Here is an 18,699-nt window from a genome sequence, read left to right as displayed (position 1 = left end):
CAGCTCATCTTGGAACAAATTATGGTCTTTTTTCCCCATCAAAATACAGCTTTAGTTATTATACTTGCTAAATATCATATTTTATTTGTAATTCAGTCACTACATAATTTTAGAAAACACATGGATTTTTTTGCATTTATTTTACTCTTCTCAAAAGCAGAGTGTATCAAGATAGGCTAACATAATTAGCAGTTAGTGTCTAAATTGACCTAAGGAAAATTTCAAGGATTAGATAAATTATAGTACAATATGATAAACGGGTATATTATTGGGGTTTCTGTGATTGCCTTGGTGTTGAAAGCAGGATCTCAAACAGATTTATGCAAATGCATAATTATTTAACTAAATCACTCCTTCTTAATTTCAGTTCTCCAAATTCAGTTCTTATATTGCTCTATCCCAGGATCATTGCACAGAATAAGAAACAATTCACTTAAGCAGGGATACAAGGTGGTTTGCAAACCCATGAAGTCAGTGAAGTTTGCTGTGAGATTAAGCTTACTGCTTAGCTACATATTCTGATAAAGTGGTGCTAATCTATTCTTTTTCATTTGGTTTAGGTTTGGGGAAGATCAGTCATTTGTATTAGATTCAAATTAAAGTTAAGTTTGGGGATACAAAAGATTCTGTTATTTCCACTTGAGTATAGTAAAATGTTAGCCTCTTTAATCCTGGGCATCAGATATTGCAGGAGTAGTATTTAATGACAGGGTAAGAAGTAGCTGAATTTAGTGCTCAGTCTTATTACTTTTTAGCAAATATTGATCTTCTCTAATGAATTTCAAGGCAATAGTAATCCCAGAAAATATAATTGCTTTTCTATTTCTTATTTCTACGTTTAAATATATATACATAATCAATGACAAAAATTTCACCTTAATAGGAGTCCAGTATTTTCAATAAGTAGCTATCCTTTCCTGTCCATGGGAAAAATCATCTGGTCAGGTAAAATGTTTTCTTTAAATATGTTCTCTTATATTGATAAGTCCTTGGATTGCAAAATCTCTTTGCGTATTTGTGATGCAAAACAAAACGTGCTTGGGGATTTTATTAGCACGTGTTTAATACAAAAGGGAATAAATGGGACAACAAACTGGTACAGCAATCACAGGGGTACTTTGAGTATCAGATAGTCAAGGAAGCTGCATCTAAGACATCACTGTTGATGATAAGGCTTTAAATTCCCCAGTTATCACAGTATATCACATCATATAACGCTATGAAACTTAGGTTCACAAGGGAAAACAAAAATAATATCCATGTGTTTAACAACAGTCCATTTGTGTTTATGAAGAAGTTAATTAATAATAATTAATAATCAATAAGTATATTGGAATATGCATATATTAGGTAAAGAGACAGAGAATGTATCCTATACCATGTATGATTTTTTTACGGAATAATGTTCTTCAATGAAAGACCTTATGGTAATTATAGTCTAGTTCCTCTTGGAACGTCCTCCTTAACAAAAGAATAAATTATTTGTTTTAACATTGGTATTACTATATATTTATTTTTGTTTTTAACATATTTCTACTAACTTTGGGATGTATACTTCATGTGTTTCTCATTCTCAGTTAAGGATTAGTGGATTTTTTTGTTTCATATTGTTTGAATTTGGCCTTTTTTGTACTTTTGTTTTGCTTGCTTGTTTAGAGTTTGTGTTTGTGGGGTTTTCCTTGTTTTAAAATTTTTGATTCTTGACTCTTGGTCTATTATTAGAGAGAGAGGATCAGGGGGAGAGGGAGTATTGGTTGATTAGGGATATAGGAAAGATTTGAGATAAGTTGTGGTAAGAAAGATATGATCAAAATAAATTAAATGCAAACAATTTGATTTAAAGTTTTAAAGAATAGTACATAAAAGTAAAATATTTATTAATAAGAATTTTTAGTTTTCTTATTAATTTAAATGAATTTGAAATTTACTGAATGTTTTGAATATAAATAAATCTAAATTTAATTTTACAAAATAAATGCACTGCACTCACATATAGCTTTATTTAAATTTATGTCTACTTTATCCATGGTCTTAGTAATATTTAAAAATGAATTAAAGATGCAAGTAGAATAGGAACATTTTCAGCATGTTTTTTTTTCATTCACAGAGACTGTGTTGAAATGTATAACATTTTTCTGGTGAAATTAAATAACTTTATGCTTACATTACTATTCCCATGTGAAAATATATGAAATAAATATCTAGACAAACAGTAATTTTAAAACACAGGAAACTGGAATGAAAGCAAAACAAATACAAGGAAAGAAAAAATATAAAACAAATACTTAGAGCCACCCTTGTGACCCATCCTATAAACACGTGTCCCTCTTGCCTCCCTACACATCGTCTAGAACACCATCTTAGTGTGGGGAACCACAGCTTGCACTGTGAACCCTATCCTCTCATTCAAGAACTCTTATTTTTTCTGGATGTAGACATACATCCAAGTAGTACCGTCTGTTGAAAATGCTTTCTTTTTTCTATTTCATGGTTTTGGCTCCTTTGTAAAAAAGAAAAAATCAAGTTTCTGTAGGTGAGTGAGTTTATTTCTGGGTCTTCAATTCAATTCCATTAATCAAGCTTTCTATTTTAATGCCAGTACAGTGCAGTTTTTATTACTATTTCTATGTAGTACAACTTGAAGTCAGGGATGGAGATACCTCCAGAAGTTCTATAATTGTATAGGATTGGTTCTTTTAAAAGCTATTCCAGGTTTCTGTTTTTCCATATGAAGTTTAGAATTGTTTTTTCAAGGTCTGTAAAAAATTGTGTTGGTATTTTGGTGGGGATGTAGTAGAATGCAAATAGATCCATATTTATCACCCTGTACAAAACTAAAGTCTAAGTAGATCAAAGACCTCAACATAAAACCAGATACACTACATCTATTAGAAGAAAAGGTGCCGGTTGTGGTGGCATATCTGGTAGGATTTGCTGAAGGAGACAGAGGCAGGAGGATTACAAGTTCAAGGCCAGCCTGGGCTAGACATGGGCTGGAGAGATAGCTCAGAGCTTAACAGCACTGCCTGCTCTTCCAAAGGTTCTGAGTTCAATTTCCAGTAACCACATGGTGGCTCACAACCATCTATAATGAAATCTGGTGCCCTCTTCTGGCCTACAGGCATACATGCAGGCAGAACACTGTAAACATAATAAATACATCTTAGAAGAAGAAGAAGAAAAAGAAGAAGAAGAAGAAGAAGAAGAAGAAGAAGAAGAAGAAGAAGAAGAAAGAAGAAGAAGAAAGAAGAAGAAGAAAGAAGAAGAAGAAAGAAGAAGAAGAAATGGAGAAGACTTTTGAACTTATTGGCATAGGAGACAACTCCCTAAACAGAACACTAACGACTCAGGCTCTAAGATCAACAATTAATAAGTGGGACCTCATGAAAGTGAAAAGCTTCTGTAAGGCAAAGGACACTGTCAATAGAACAAAACAGCAGTCTACAGACTGGGAAAAGATCTTCATCAACCCTACATCTGATAAAAGGCTAATATGCAAAATATATAAAGAATTCAACAAATTAAACACCAGCAAACAACACAACCCAATCCAAAAAATGGGGCACAGGGATAAACAAATAATTCTCAACATAAGAACCTATAATAGGTGAAAATCACTTAAAGAAATGTCCGTAGTCATAAGGGAAATGCAAATCAAAACAACTCTGTGATTCCATCTTACATCTGCCAGAATGGCTAAGATCAAAAACTTAAAAGTGACGGCACATGCTGACGAGGATGTAGAGAAAGGGGGACAGTCCTCCATTGCTGGTGGGAGTGCCAACTTGTACAACCACTTTGGAAATCAATCTTGTATGTTCTCAGAAAACTGGAAATAGCTCTACCTCTAGACCCAGTTATACCACTACTGGTTGTATACCCAAAAGATGCTCCACCATAAAACAAGGATAATAACTCATCTATATTAATAGCAGCCTTTATTTGTAATAGCCAGAATCTGGAAACAATCTCGATACCTGTCAACCAAAGAATGTATAAAGAAACTGTGGTACATTTACACTATGGAATACTACTCAGCTATTAAAAACAAATAAATCTTGAAATTTGCAGGCAAATGGATGGAACTAGAAGTGATCATCCTGATGGAGGTAACCCAGACCCAGAAAGACACACATAGTATTCCTCATTTATAAGCAGATTTTAGTCACATAATGCAGGATAACCACATTATAGTGCATAAACCCAAAGAAGATAAGTAACAAGGAGGGTCCGAGGGAGGATGCTTTAATCTCATTCAGAAGGGAAAATATAATAGACATAAGTAGTGTTGGAAGAGCAGGAACAATGTGGGAAAGAGAGCAAAGAGACAAAGAATGTTGGAGATGAGACCTGGGGAGAGCGGGGATGGTAGGACAGAAGGCCTGTGGAGAAAACAGAAGCTGTGGTTGGGGACATCTCTGTGACATGAAGGAGGCCTAAGTCAGAATAGGCCTCTGGTAGGATATGAGGGGGACTCTAGATGAGACTCCTAGTAGCAGGGGTAGTGGAGGCCGAGGAGGACACTCTCTATCTAGACAAGACTCCTAGTAGAAGGAGGAGAACACCAACCCACTCACAAAAACTCCATCCCAAAACTCACCCTGCTAACAAGACATGCAGGGATATAAATAGAACAGATACAGCAGAGATGAAGGGAATGTCCAACCAATGCCTGACCCAGTCCAAGTCCTCCATGAAAAAGCCAACTCATGATGCTATTAATGATACTCTGCTATACTTGCAGACAGGAGTCTGTCAGAATTGTCCTCTGAGAAAATACACCCAGCAGCAGTTCGAAACAAATGCTGAGACTCATAGCCACACATTGGGCAAAGCAAAAGTACTCTAGCAGAAAAGTGGGAAGAAGTAGAAAATGACTTAGAGGTGACAGGAGCTCCAGAAAAAGACCAACAGAGCCAACTAACTGGGGCCCAGAGAAGCCTGTAGAGTCTGAAGCACCGACCAAGCACCATGCATAGTCTGGACCTAGGCCCTCTACATGGATGTAGCCAATAGGCAGCTCAGGCTCCACGTGGGTCCACTAGAAAGGGAAGTGGGAGATGTCTCTGACATGGGCTCTGTTGCCTGCTTTTCATCACTTCCTTCTGATGGGACTTCCTGGCCAGGCCACAAGGGAAGAGGATGAACTCAGTCTTGATGTGACTTGATGAGCTTGTATGGGTGGGTAGGGAGGGTCCCCTTTTTTGAGGGATAGGGTATGGGAGAGGGAAGGTGGGACTGAGAGGAGAGGAGAGAAGCGATATGACCAGGGTGTAAAGTGAATAAATACATTAGTTAATAAAAAAAGAACTCTTGAGGGTTTCTATCCTTATTCTGGAAACTTAAACTCAATTTCTTGCATTTCATATCACTATGTATGTATGTATGTATGTATGTATGTATGTATGTATGTACCCTCAGCCTGTATCTTCTTGGACTTCTCCCTGAGCTTTAATTTACGTTAGTAACTTCACCCACTCAGCACACTGAGAACCCTGGGTTGCTCTCACCCCTAACCTGAGAACCTGGATTCAAATCGTCTCCACTCATTCTAATTAGCGCCGTTGTCTGTTCTTTCTTTCTTTCTTTCTTTCTTTCTTTCTTTCTTTCTTTCTGTATTCTTTTATCTGTTTGGGTGCCTCTCCTTAATTTAGCAAAGCATTTTTTCTACATGTTTCTTGAAGACCTGGTCAATGCCATTGATTTGGTGTTAGTCTCTTTCATCTATGCCTATAATTTAAAGGTTTGGTCTTCTCATGGTATCTCTTATTTCCTATAACTTTCTTCCCTGTGTTTAGCTTTTTAAGTGTCATTTGTATATTTCATCTAAATCCTGCTCTCTCTTTGATTCCTGTTAGTCTCCTTTCTGGTGGATTAATTCTACTTACAAAACAAATTCCTTGAGTCTTATGACTGATTTACTGAATTTCTCAGTTATATCTTCATTTCAGTATGAGCCTTCCTCATTAAATTCCATTTTCAAAATCTGTATTGTCTTCTCTCATGTCTGTGTTTTTTTGGGCATCACTCAGAAATGTATTTTTCTTAATTTTTTTCTCTCTAATATCATTGCGCTGTTCTCTTGTGTCTTCTTTAAATTCCTTTAATGTTTGATGAAGTTAATAATTGTTCTTTTATGTTCTGTGGCCTTGGTTCACCCAGATAATTCAAACTGACAAACATTTTTATGATCTTGTGAGTTTGGAGGGTAGAAAGATACTTGATTTTTCATGTTATTTGTATTTTTTTGCTATGATTTGGGCATTGTTACTCATGTCTCTGATATGGACAAATCCATTTTGGAAAGAACACAGAATATGTGGGCCAAATTTAGCCTAAAGATTGATATGGCTCACATGGCACCAAGTCACACATACATGGGGAGCTGTGCTTGCATAGGAGGGAGGTCTGTAGGTTTCACACTGGCAGAGAGGATCCTTAAAGAAGCCTAGAGTTAAGGGTAGCACAGGCAGAGATGGCCAGAACAGGTGAGAGACTGGATGTAAGACTCTGGATGTTGGATATGTGAGGGTTTGTGGAGGGAACATCAGGTATCCTTACTAGGATAGAATATGGTGAAAGATATTTAGTTCATTATGTTTTCAATGTAGTCACAACTAAGTTCATTAAAAAGGCAGAAAGCATCATTTTTATCTTTTTTTGACAAAATATGAGGAACAATCTCTATCCAGTTGCTAATATTCTTTCTTTCTGAAAACTCTTGAGCTGGACCTCCCCAGTCCACAAACCTCTTAAAACTATTGTTTTCCAGAAACTACTAGGATTGCCGATTAAGTACCACTTACAGTGTTCAACTGATTTTCTAATTGAGATATTCAAAGCCTTTTACATTCTTCCCCCCCTGACCCCCCGAAACCCAGCCACATGTGGAGGTCTGTCATAGCAGGGCTCCACACTTCTGATACCAATTTGTGTATTAGTTATTATTCTATTGCTACGAGAAAACACCATGATCAAGGAAACTGATAGAAGGAAGGGTTTATTTGGCTTACTGATCCAGAATGATAAGAGTTCACCAGAGTGGGGAAACATGGTAGCCAACAGCAGAGCCTGAGGGCTCACATCTCTAGTCAAATTCATAAAGTAAAAAGAGCAGGCTGGGAGTGACAGAGGGTGTAAAACTATCAAAGGATGTATCTAGTGACATACTTCCTTCAGCAAGGCTACACCTCCTAAATCTCTACAAAAATACCAAAAACAAGGGACAAAGTATTCATATGCACACCAGTATAGGGACATCTCATTCAACTCACTGCATCACATGTTTATTTTTGTGGATAATGCAAATGAAACTAGTTCACTTGTTTCTTTTTCAGCTGTCCAATTTAGTGGAAAATAATATTTTATGATATGTCCTCATGATATTGTGGATTTCATTTTAATCTTTTTTAATGACTCTGGTTTCAAAAAATATGACTCTGGTTTCATAAATGTATGTTTTATCTCTCCTTTCTCTTAATTTGGCTTAGAGATTGCCAATTGTGCCAATTATCTTTTTGAAGAACTAGCTAATTTCAATATTTTTATGTTTATTTATATTTTTAATATCTGTTTTACTAGCTCTTGCCATTATTCTGCTTGTAACTTCCCATTTACTAGTTTTGAGTTTAGTTTGCTCTTCCTTCTTTGATCCTAAGGATTTATCATAATTTATATATTCTTGTCATCTCTCAGATGTTTAATGTAGGCACTTAGTACTATAAATGTTCATCTTAGTGTTAGTTGTACCTTTCTTCAACCCTTCCTCTGCCTTACCCTTCCATCTTTCCATGTAAATTTCGCTCTTCATTATTCTCCCATTCCACTTTTTATAGTTTATCTCAGTTAAGATTTTTAACTTTGCTTATGGTATCAGGCCAGACTTCCAAATTCTTCATGTTAAACAAACTTAAAGATATGATGCTAAAATCCACACATAGTTTTTGGTTTTGGTTATTAATGAAAACAACTAATTATTGATTTTTTATTGCATTTAAATATTTATTTCATTTACCTGTATATTAATCTTTGTTAATTCTCTTCCTTCTATTATTTTTGCTTACAAATTTTTCTTGCGTTTCTAATTATTTGAACTATTACATTACATTATCTAAAATCCTCTCTTTGGACACAGGTTTCCACCACCCAATTGGATACCCAGACTTTCCATTTCCTTCACCAGGGTCTACTCTTGACCATCTGACCCTCATTTCATCACAATCAGCCAGATATGACCAAGGCCCCACAGCTAGTGACTAGAAACCTTGAAAGAAAACCTTACAAGTAGAATAAATAAATCAGAAGATACAAAATCAGGTCTCAAGATAAAATAGAGGATCTAGAGCAAAGGAAAGGATCATAATTTTAAAAAGCAAAGGAAAGAAACCACAGGAAATGTGGGATATGATGAAAAATCAAACTTTTGAATTATAGGCAGAAATGAAGGAGATGAATCTCAAGTCAATAACATAGACTGGATTTTCAGCAAAATCACAGAAGAAAACATCTTCATATTAAAGAAAGACAGGTCCATACAAATACAATAGTCACACACAACACCAAATTGACAAGATGAGAAAAAAATCACCATGGTGCATCATAGATAAAGCTCTATCTATATATAACAAAGAAAATGTATCAAAAGCTACAATAGGAGAAGGAAAATCACATATAAAGGGTAATCCATCAGAATAACAGATGATTTGAAATGCAGCAGAGTCTGGAGCAATGCACTCCATGGTCTACAACAGCACAATGGTTAACCTAGAGCAGTAAATCCAGAGAAACTATCTGCCATGACTAAAGGAGAAAAAAAGTTTCCACAGTATACACAGCCTAAAAAAATTCATATCCAACAATTCAAACTTCAAGGAAATACTAAAACACTATTTCAGACTGAAAAGAATAATAAGTATAGCATAGAGATAGTAGAAATACAGAATCAATTGATGTCATATATTGCATGAGTGTAATAGATATTTACACCAAACACCAACCAAAGAATATAAATTCTACTCAATAATACATGGAAGCTTTTAAAAATAGACCACATCCTGGGAAATAAATACAAAAAGTTGCCATCACTCTTTGGGTCCTATCTTACCACAAAGCAAGACAATTTAAAATTAACAGCAAAATCTTCTCTGATATATATTAAAGTTCATGAAAATTAAACAACACATTACTGTATGATAAATGGGTCAAAGAAGAAATCAACAAACAATCAAAACATTTCAACCACTTTCTGTGTCTGGGTTATATCACTCAGGATGATCTTTTCTAGTTCCATCTATTTGCCTGAAATTTTCAAGATTTCCTCATGTTTAATAGCTGAGTAGCATTCCATTATGTAAATGTGCTACAATTTCCTTATCCATTCTTTAGTTGAGGGATGTCTAGGTTGTTTCTAGATTCTGGCTATTACAAATAAAGCTTCTATGAACATCCTTGAGCAAATGCCCTTCTTGTATGGTGGAGCATCTTGGGGACCTGATAACCTGTGGCCAGATGGTGGGGTAGGAGCCCACCCCAACCCCCATCATAGGTCTAGGGGAGGGGAATTGAAAGAGGAAGGGAGGATGGGAGCAGGAAGATATGATCAAGGGAATAACAATGGAGATGTGAACTGAATAGATTATAATAAATGATTTTTTAAAGAGCACAAACAAAAGATAGGGCAATATGGCAACATCAGAGCACAGCTACCATAGTACAGAAAACATAGCATATTTTAACACAGCTGAAACACAAGAAAAGATCTTGAATCCAATCTTATGAAGATGATAGAAGACTTTAAAGCAGAAGTGAATAAATCTATTTTAAAAATACAGGGATATAGGCCTAGTGGTGACTACCTGTAATCCCAGCATGTAGGGGGTCAGAGGCAGCTGAATCTCTGTAAGTTCAAGGCCAACCTAGTCTACAAAATAAGGTCAGAATAGCCAAGGCTACACAGGGAATCTCTGTCTCAATAAGCCAAAAAAGGAAGAAGAAGAAGAAGAAGAAGAAGAAGAAGAAGAAGAAGAAGAAGAAGAAGAAATAAATATAGGAAAACATAATTAAACATCAGAAGGACATAAATAAAACTGTCTAAGACTTGAAAATGAAAGCAGAAGAAATAAAGAGAGCACAATGTGAGGGAATCACAAAGATGGAAAGCTTAGAGAAAATAACAGGAACAACAGGCACAAACATCACCAACAGAATCCAAAAGATGGAAGACAATCTCAAGTGCAGAATATATGATAAAATAAATTGATACATCAGTAAAGTGAAATGTTAAAGCTAAAAATTCCTGACACAAAACATCTAGGAAATCTGGGAAGCTATGAAAAGATTTAACCTATTAATAATAGGAATAGAAGAAGGTGAAGAGTCCCAGCTCCAAGGACCAGAAAAGATTTTCAACAAAATCATAGAAGAAAATTTCCCCAAACTAAAGAAAGTGATGTTTATAAACATACAAGAAGTATACAGAACACCAATTAGACAGGACAAGAAAAGAAAATACTCCCACCACATAATAATCAAAACTATAAATCTACAGAAATAAATTATTAAAAGCTGACAGGGAAAAATGCCAAGTAACTTACAAAGGTAGAACTATGAGATTTACATCCAACTCCTCAGCAGAGACTCTAAAAGCTAGAAGGGCTGGGCAGATGTCTTGAAACCTTTAAGAGATGACAGATGGCACCCTAGACTACTACACCCAGCAAAACTTTCAATCACTATAGATGAAGAACACAAGCTATTCTAAGATAAAACCAAATTTAAATAATATCTATCCATAAATCCATCCCTATAGAACATAATGGAAATAAAACGCGAACCCAAGGAGGTTAACTACCTCTAAGAAAATACAGGAAATAAATAATTCTACAGCAGAAAAACAAAACAAAACAAAAAAGAACACACAAACACACACATTACCAATGACAACATAAAAATAACAGGAACTAATAATCATTGCTCATTAACATCTCTCAACATCAACGGACTCAACTCTCCAGTAAAAAAGAAAGAGGCTAACAGAGTGAATGTATAAACAGGACCAATCATTCTGTTTCATACAAGAAACACACCTCAGCAACAAAGATCAACTTTACCACAGAGTAAAGGGCTGGAAAAAGGTTTTCCAAGCAAAAGAAGCAAATAGGAGTAGCCATTCTAATATCTAATAAAATAGATTTTCAGCAAAAATTAATCAAAAGAGATGGGGAAGGACACTTCATACTTGTCAAAGGAAAAATCCACCAAGCTGAAGGATGACTCAATTCTGAATATGTCCCAAATGCAAGAGCACCCACATTTATAAAAGAAACATTATATAAGCATAACCCACACATCTAACCCCACACATTAATAGTAGAAGACTTCAACACCCTCTCTCACCAGTGGGCAGATCATCAAGAAACTAAAGAAAGAGAAAATGAAACTAACTATTGTTATGAATTAGATGGACCTAACAGATACGTACAGAACATTCCATCTAAACACAAAAGAAAATACTTCTTCTCAGCACTACACAGAATCTCTCCCAAAACTGACCACATATTCAGTCACAAAGCAAGTCTCAACAGCTATGAGAAAATTGAAATATCACCTTATATTCTATCAGATCACCATGGATTAAAGCTGTATTTCACCAGTGACAGAAACAACAGAATGCCTACAAACTCATGGAAACTGAACAACTCTCTACTCATTGACCACTGGGTCAGGGAGAAAATAAATGAAGACATTAAAGACTTTCTAGAATTCAACAAAAATGAAGGCACAACATACTCAAACTTAATGGACACAATGAAAGCAATGTTAAGAGGAAAGATTGTAGCACTAAGTGCCTTCATAAAGAAATTGGAAAGCTCTAATACAAGCAATTCAAAAGCATACCTGAAAGCTCTAGAACAAAAAGAAGCAAACATACCCAAGAAGATGGCAGCAAATAATCAAACTAAGGACTGAAATTAATAAATTAGAAACAAAGAGTACAATACAAAGAATCAACAAAACCAAAAGCTTATTCTTTGATAAATAACAAACCCTTAGCCAAACTACCTAAAAAGCAGAGAGAGAATACACAAATTAACAAAAATCAAAAATGAAAAGGGGGACATAGCAAAGACATCAAGGAAACGCAAAGAATCAAGAATCATTACTTTAAAAGTCTATATGCCACAAAATTGAAAATCTGAATGAAATGCACAATTTTTGATAGATATTGTTTACCAATGTTAAATTAAGATCAGTTAAGCTATTTCAATATAGACATAACCACTAAGGAACCAGAATCAGGCATTAAAAGTCTCCCACCCAAAACAAGCCCTGGGCCAGATGGTTTTAGTGAAGAATTCTCTCTCACCTGCTTTAGAAGTCTGCCTGGCTCTTTTTATTTCCTACATAGGTAAAATTGAACTCAAGTATGTGGCTCCAGGAGATTTCACCATCCTTACCATATTTTAGTCTGCTAGTTACCATGTTATTTATGTCATCCAAGTGGGTTCCCTGGCCATCTTCCTTCCTGTCTTCACTGTGGCTGACGTTCACCAAGAAGGTCATAATTCTTCATTCTAACAACATCAGGCATATGGAATCTAACCTGAAGGCTGGCATCTTCACATTGGCCCATTTTATCAAGCCCATCTTCTCCCGTATGTTCTACAACAAGTGGCCTTTTTTTCTCCCTAACCTAATTTTTATCATTTTGGCTACATAGTGTGGCATCAGCCTGGGACCAGCAATAAGCCTGCTTACACAGAAGAGATCAGCGTCTTACCTCATCCAAAGAACTGCCCTTCCTTAGGGTGTGTAGAAGCTAGAAACTAAGAAGGGAGTGCCACTGCCAGGTTGGATGCTCAGCCTGGACAGTTAACTCCTCACTTTCTATTTTAGGACTATTATCCTACAAATAATCTTTGATTTGTCTTCCCACATTACCATGAACCTTAAAAACACTATATTTTCTGGAGATAAATTAGACACAATTCCATTCTTTTATTTATTGTTTACATTTGAGGGTTTTGTCTGGCCAGTTTTGAATTGAAAGGGTCCATCTTCCCCTTGTTCTAGACTGAATACTCTATGGATTTGTGAAAGATCTATGCTGTATTCCCAAGTAAGACACATGATGAGGCCCTATTATCTTGAAACATAGGATATGTTAATAATTGATATCAGGTCCCATTAATACAGGAGAACCTGTCACCCACATAACACTGGTTTCTTGAATATGCTGCTTGCTGGAGAAAATTCTCCATTAATGAACAGCCAATGTGATTCTCACATTTTTCCTAGGTTGGGGTTCAGACACTTCCCTCTTTCATCTCTTCTTTCACTCATTGCCATGGTTAGTGTCAGGTGATGCTGCAGCAAGACATTCAGTCCTGGGCTGGGAAGAGGAAACCTCCTAGACTGTAGAGAGGAGCACTCTGCTTTCATATAAATCATAGTTGTGTTGTTGTTTCCTGTGTAGAGTCCACAGAACACTACAAAGGACTCTAGCCCTTCAGTAACTATCAGGACCTGTAATGGTAGAGGAATGGCCACTTAAAGGCCACAGAGACTGCTTACGCTTCCTTGGCCACACTGCATCTCTGTCCCTCCACCTACTTCCCAGTTCTAGCTAGAGCCAGGTTGTCAATAAAAACAACACAGGAATTGAAGACACTTGCCCATTTCCACCAAGCCATGGGATTGGCAAGACAGGGACTCATTCAATGTACAATCAAATGGACAACAGTTCTGGCCCCACTCAGCCAGAATGACAGGCCGGCCAATGAAGGAACTTCAGTAACAGAGAAAATATTTGAAATAAAGACTGATCCACCACTTTCAAGTTTCTGTTGATTTGTTATGACAATTGACAGGGTTACTTCATTCCTGTTGCAGCCACTGAAGAGTAGTGTCTGTACAGAATTATTCACTTTCATTTGTCCTAAGAAGGAAACATTAAAATGATCACCCTGTGTATGTACTTTTTTTTGATCTGCTATTCTGGTAGGTACCACAGGATCTTAGCCTGAAGGAAATGACAGAAGAACTTGTCCAGAGCCCTGATTTATTTCCTTGAGTTAGCAGTGGGTCACTTCCTCAGAAAACAGAATGCATGAAAATTGTTCAGAGTTCACCCACAGTCAGAGTGGCTTGTCTATGAGAGAGCCAGATTGTTGAGTTTTGATCAAAGTCCAGGAATTTAAGAAAAGAGGAAAGGCTCTTCTCCTGTACTTCCTGGCCCTGTTTGTATCAAGCTAGGCTTGTGAATTTGGTGCTCAAAAAGAACTTGCTTTTAAGAAGCTATTGAGTCCTGCTTTAAGCTGGCCTCTGTCATCCAGAGTCTAGAGGACCAAGGCTCTTACCACCTGGCCTGACAGTAGCCCATTACTTTCAGAACTGCATATTAGGTGAATCCATATATATACGGTCTTTGAGGGATATGTGTGTGTGTTATTATATATTATATATTATTATTATTAAGCAAAGGAACATAATACAAATTATGGTGACCTACATACCAAACCTGGCACAAAATATAGCCTTTGAGAAGTATATATAATGTTATATATTAAATATCATTGACATTAAATAATATATTATATAAAATGATAATACACAAAATATTGATATTATATATAGTCCTAAAAGGCCAAATATAGTGTCAGGTTTTATAGGCAGGCCACAATAATTTGTATTATGTTCCTTGGCTCAATAAAAGTTTTCTTTAGGTAAACTTTAAACAACAGGAAATGTGCATTATTGGAAAACATTCAAAAATTTAAAATGCAGAAAAACATTAAACTATTAATGCTATGAAACAATAATTCATTAGTATCAGTTTCTCTTTATTTGTGTATGATTTAAACATAAAAGTAAAACTATACATTATTCAGAGTCTTTCATTTATCTGTCCATGGTATTCAGAGGCTGTGGTAATTACATACTGTTCAGTCTCTAAGTTCTACATGAAGCTAATTTGTTGGGTCCATAATTTTCTCATGGCTTTTTTCATTTCCTGATTTCTCAGTGTGTAAATAATAGGATTCAGCAAGGGAGTGATAACAGTGTAAAATACACCAAGAGTTTTATTGCTTGAAAAACTATCAAATGGCCAGGCATAGATAAAGATACAGGGTCCAAAGAACAGAGTGACCACAATTATGTGAGCAGGCAATGTGGACAGAGCCTTAGAAAGGCTGCCAGGCGACTTGTGCCTTACAATTACCAGAATGACAGTGTATGAAACAAGCAGGAGGATGAAACAGAGAAAAGAGAGAAGCCCACTGTCAGCAATGACAAATAATTCTAGAGTGTATGTTTCAATGCAAGCAAGCTTGATTACCAAGGGAAGATCACAAAATATGTTATTTATAATATTGTGGCCACAGAAAGGTAAATTGACTGTCAATACCATCTGGCTCATGGTATGTATGAAGCCAATTGTCCAGGAAAGTACAACAAACCTGTTCAGCAACCCATGACTCATTATTATCTTGTAGTGCAAGGGTTTGCATATGGCCACATACCTGTCGAAGGCCATGACTATCAGAAGTGTCATTTCAGCACCACCAAAGAAGTGCATAAAGAACATCTGGGCCATGCAGCCCCATAAGGAGATGCTCTTGTGTGCTGCAAGCAAGTCTGTGATCATCTTGGGTGTTGTGACAGTGGCAATACACGTGTCCAGGAAGGAGAGGTTTCCAAGAAGAAAGTACATGGGAGAATGGAGGGTAGAATTAGCTGCCACTGTGAGTATAATAAGAGTGTTGCCCACCACGGTAGCACCATAGATCAAAGAAAATGTTACAAATAAGAAAATTTGAAGTTGCCAATCTCCAGAAAATCCTACCAATATAAATTCAGTCACAGCTGATCCATTCTCATAATCCATTTATTCAACTCAGAGAGGTTCTGGAAGCTTTTTAAATATATAAAGGTGAAAAACAGAAGAAGCCACAGTTAGTGTTAGTATGTTTGCATTTTTATTACTTGTTGATAACACTAACTAATGATTTGAAAGTATGCAATGCTTAACACACCATCATGTCACAGTATAATTTGAAACAATTTTATGCATCACATAACTTTAAAACAATATTCTTATAGTTGTACAAAATAGAAAGCATTTGAAAGGGTTAAAATTCTATTTCTAGCTTATCAAAGAACATATTTCAACTGATCCTCTCTTTTTCCCATTACTTTGTTCACATAAAAATAAAGATAAAAAATAAAGATAATGATTAGATTATAATGACTATTTATTTTGCCTATAACTCACCATAGTCTTCTGTTCCTTGGATTCTTTTCAGTTATATTGTTCAAATATATAAGGAATCTATAATCATAACACTAATGTATTTCTGAAGAGATCAACAAAGATTTCCTAATTTTTAAAAGCAGACACAATTAGAATTTAATTTATACATAGAAATCATCTTCAAATTCATTAAATTTTTAAAAATATTCTGTGGTGTATTCTAGAAATTTCAACAAACATGAACGTGGACTCAGATGTTTTTGAGTTTGTATCCTCAAATGCTTCATTTCCAATTCACAAAGCAGGCCTTTCATAGTAAAAGTATATATGTGTTTGCATTTGCTGGTTTAAGAGCAAACAGAACAGTGCCTCTGCTTGTATTACAATGTTCAATACTTAGCCATCTTAATTGGGCTTTTTATACATTGTCCATAGTTTCTGGAGTTAAAATATTATTAATTATGGAAAAGTCATTGTTAAGTGCTAGGCTTCATTCTAAATGTTTAAAGGACATTAAGGCATTCAGTGCTTATAGCAAATACATGACACAGGAGAACTGTTGTTGGTGTGTGCATATAAAGAAGCTATAGGGGAATAGAGTGAAAGCAGAAGGGAGGGAGGAATGGGAGGATACAAGTGATGGGATAACAATTGAATTGTAATCTGAAAATTAATAAAAATTAAAATATAAAAAGATATAATGTTAAAAAAAGAAACTATAATGTGTAGGTATTCACTTTTTAATACTTTTAATGATGCTAACAAAAATAAATGCTGGTACTTAAAGCAACCCTATCTGACTCCAGAATCTGGGTTTTTATCAACTAACCACATGCACCCACCTAGGAAAGGATATATTTCGTAACCAAATTATTGAACAGTCTTTGAACTCATATGTCTGATATGAATTTCTTAGAAGATCCTATGCAACAGCAAAAAGAAATAACTTAAAAATAAAATTAACTACAACAGCTCTTCTTATGTACCCAATGTTTGTGATTCAGAGACCTCGTAATCTAGAAATACATGATTAATTTAGTGTAGGACTTGTGCAAAACATAATCAGGATCAATTCCATGTGACACCTTCAAAAGTGAAATAAACTTTAAGATCAATAAACAAAAAGGGATGTGAAGTAGATAATACATGAACATTTATAAAATGAAATGTGTTAAGTACGTCTTTGTAGTAGTATCTAATTGCTTGAATTCTAATAAATTCCCTTCTAAGACAACCTAAGCATGTTAAAGATCAAATCTAATATATTTTAAATTTTATTGTAGTATTTTGCTGAGACATATACGTTTTGCATCTTGTTTATTTTGAAACTAGCTATTTTGCTTTTCCTACTCATGGTAAATTTCTTAAATTATTTACATTTTATCCTTTCATTTGCTTGTAAAACATCTTATATCTTTCTATTTTACTTAATGATCACTTCTTTTTCACTTGACATTTAAGCATTATTTTTTACAGAGGTTTCTCTAAATATCTAATTTAGATCACAACATGACCCTCCACCTGCTTCTCAAACTATGAATATACACAAAAATCTGTCAGCCACCTCCGTACTGCAAGGGAAATAGCCCTCATCTGTAAAATCTTATTATGACACTAGATTTTCTGTTATTTTCAGCTGTAGTGTGTGCCTTCTGAATTATCATATAACTTTTCTTTTATTCATCATAGTTTGTTACTGACAATGTGATGTTTTTTCTACTGTATAAACTTGAGAGTATATTTTCTTTCAATTTATGGAAATTGTTAGTTCCAGCTTACTGTGAAGTGATGTTGAATTAGCTTTCAGTTGGAAGATTCAGTACCTCAAAGACTAAAACCTTCCTTCTGGCCAACACAGTTTATTAAAACACCATCTTCACCACAATAAGTTTAATGCATTTATTTTCTATTTTCACTTACCTTTCCTAACATAATATGGGAATTATCATATTCAAAGCAGTATTTAAAATTGAAAACTACAATTTTTATTGTCTTTAATGGCTTGGATACCATTCCAAAGAGTATCTTTCACTTACGTTAAATATGTGGACCAATTACTGGAAACGGATTTTTTGGAGTTCTGGGAATCAGATCCTCAGGGGAGTTGTTAAAAAAAACTGAGGCTATTTCCACTTTAGCATAACCAAGATAGATGCTTGAGCTCATTGTAATGAGCTATGTTTCTGTCTGGGGGGTGACTTGGTTATAGTAGCCATAAATTCATGGTGTACTGATGGCGGTACAATAAGTTTAGAAAGATTTTACTGGAAGAAACTTGTCTTTTCTTACATTGCTTCAAATCATCCCTTTTACTTTAAAATTTTGTGGCTATTTTCCAAACAATTATTCATAAGCATTTTGGGACACTTCCTCAATATATAATTTACATATAAATTAGCTTGTAGAACACACAGGAAGTAGAAAATTAGAAATATAAGGAAAGTGTT

At 35.3% G+C, this 18,699-nt stretch overlaps 1 protein-coding gene across 1 annotated transcript; it reads right to left on the bottom strand.

Annotated features, from left to right (window-relative positions):
* Positions 1-14,956: 14,956 nt before the first annotated feature.
* LOC311589142 (olfactory receptor 4L1-like) lies at positions 14,957-15,886 on the bottom strand (the record flags this gene model as incomplete). Its single annotated transcript, XM_084767424.1, has 1 exon — positions 14,957-15,886. The coding sequence occupies one exon, from the start codon at positions 15,884-15,886 to the stop codon at positions 14,957-14,959; it is 930 nt and encodes a 309-aa protein (XP_084623550.1).
* Positions 15,887-18,699: the final 2,813 nt, after the last annotated feature.

Source organism: Acomys minous, assembly GCF_964271855.1.
Source record: "Acomys minous genome assembly, chromosome: 18".
Lineage (NCBI taxonomy): Eukaryota > Metazoa > Chordata > Mammalia > Rodentia > Muridae > Acomys > Acomys minous.
Note: the sequence above shows the minus strand (reverse complement) of the source record. Positions and strands in the feature narration are given on the sequence as shown.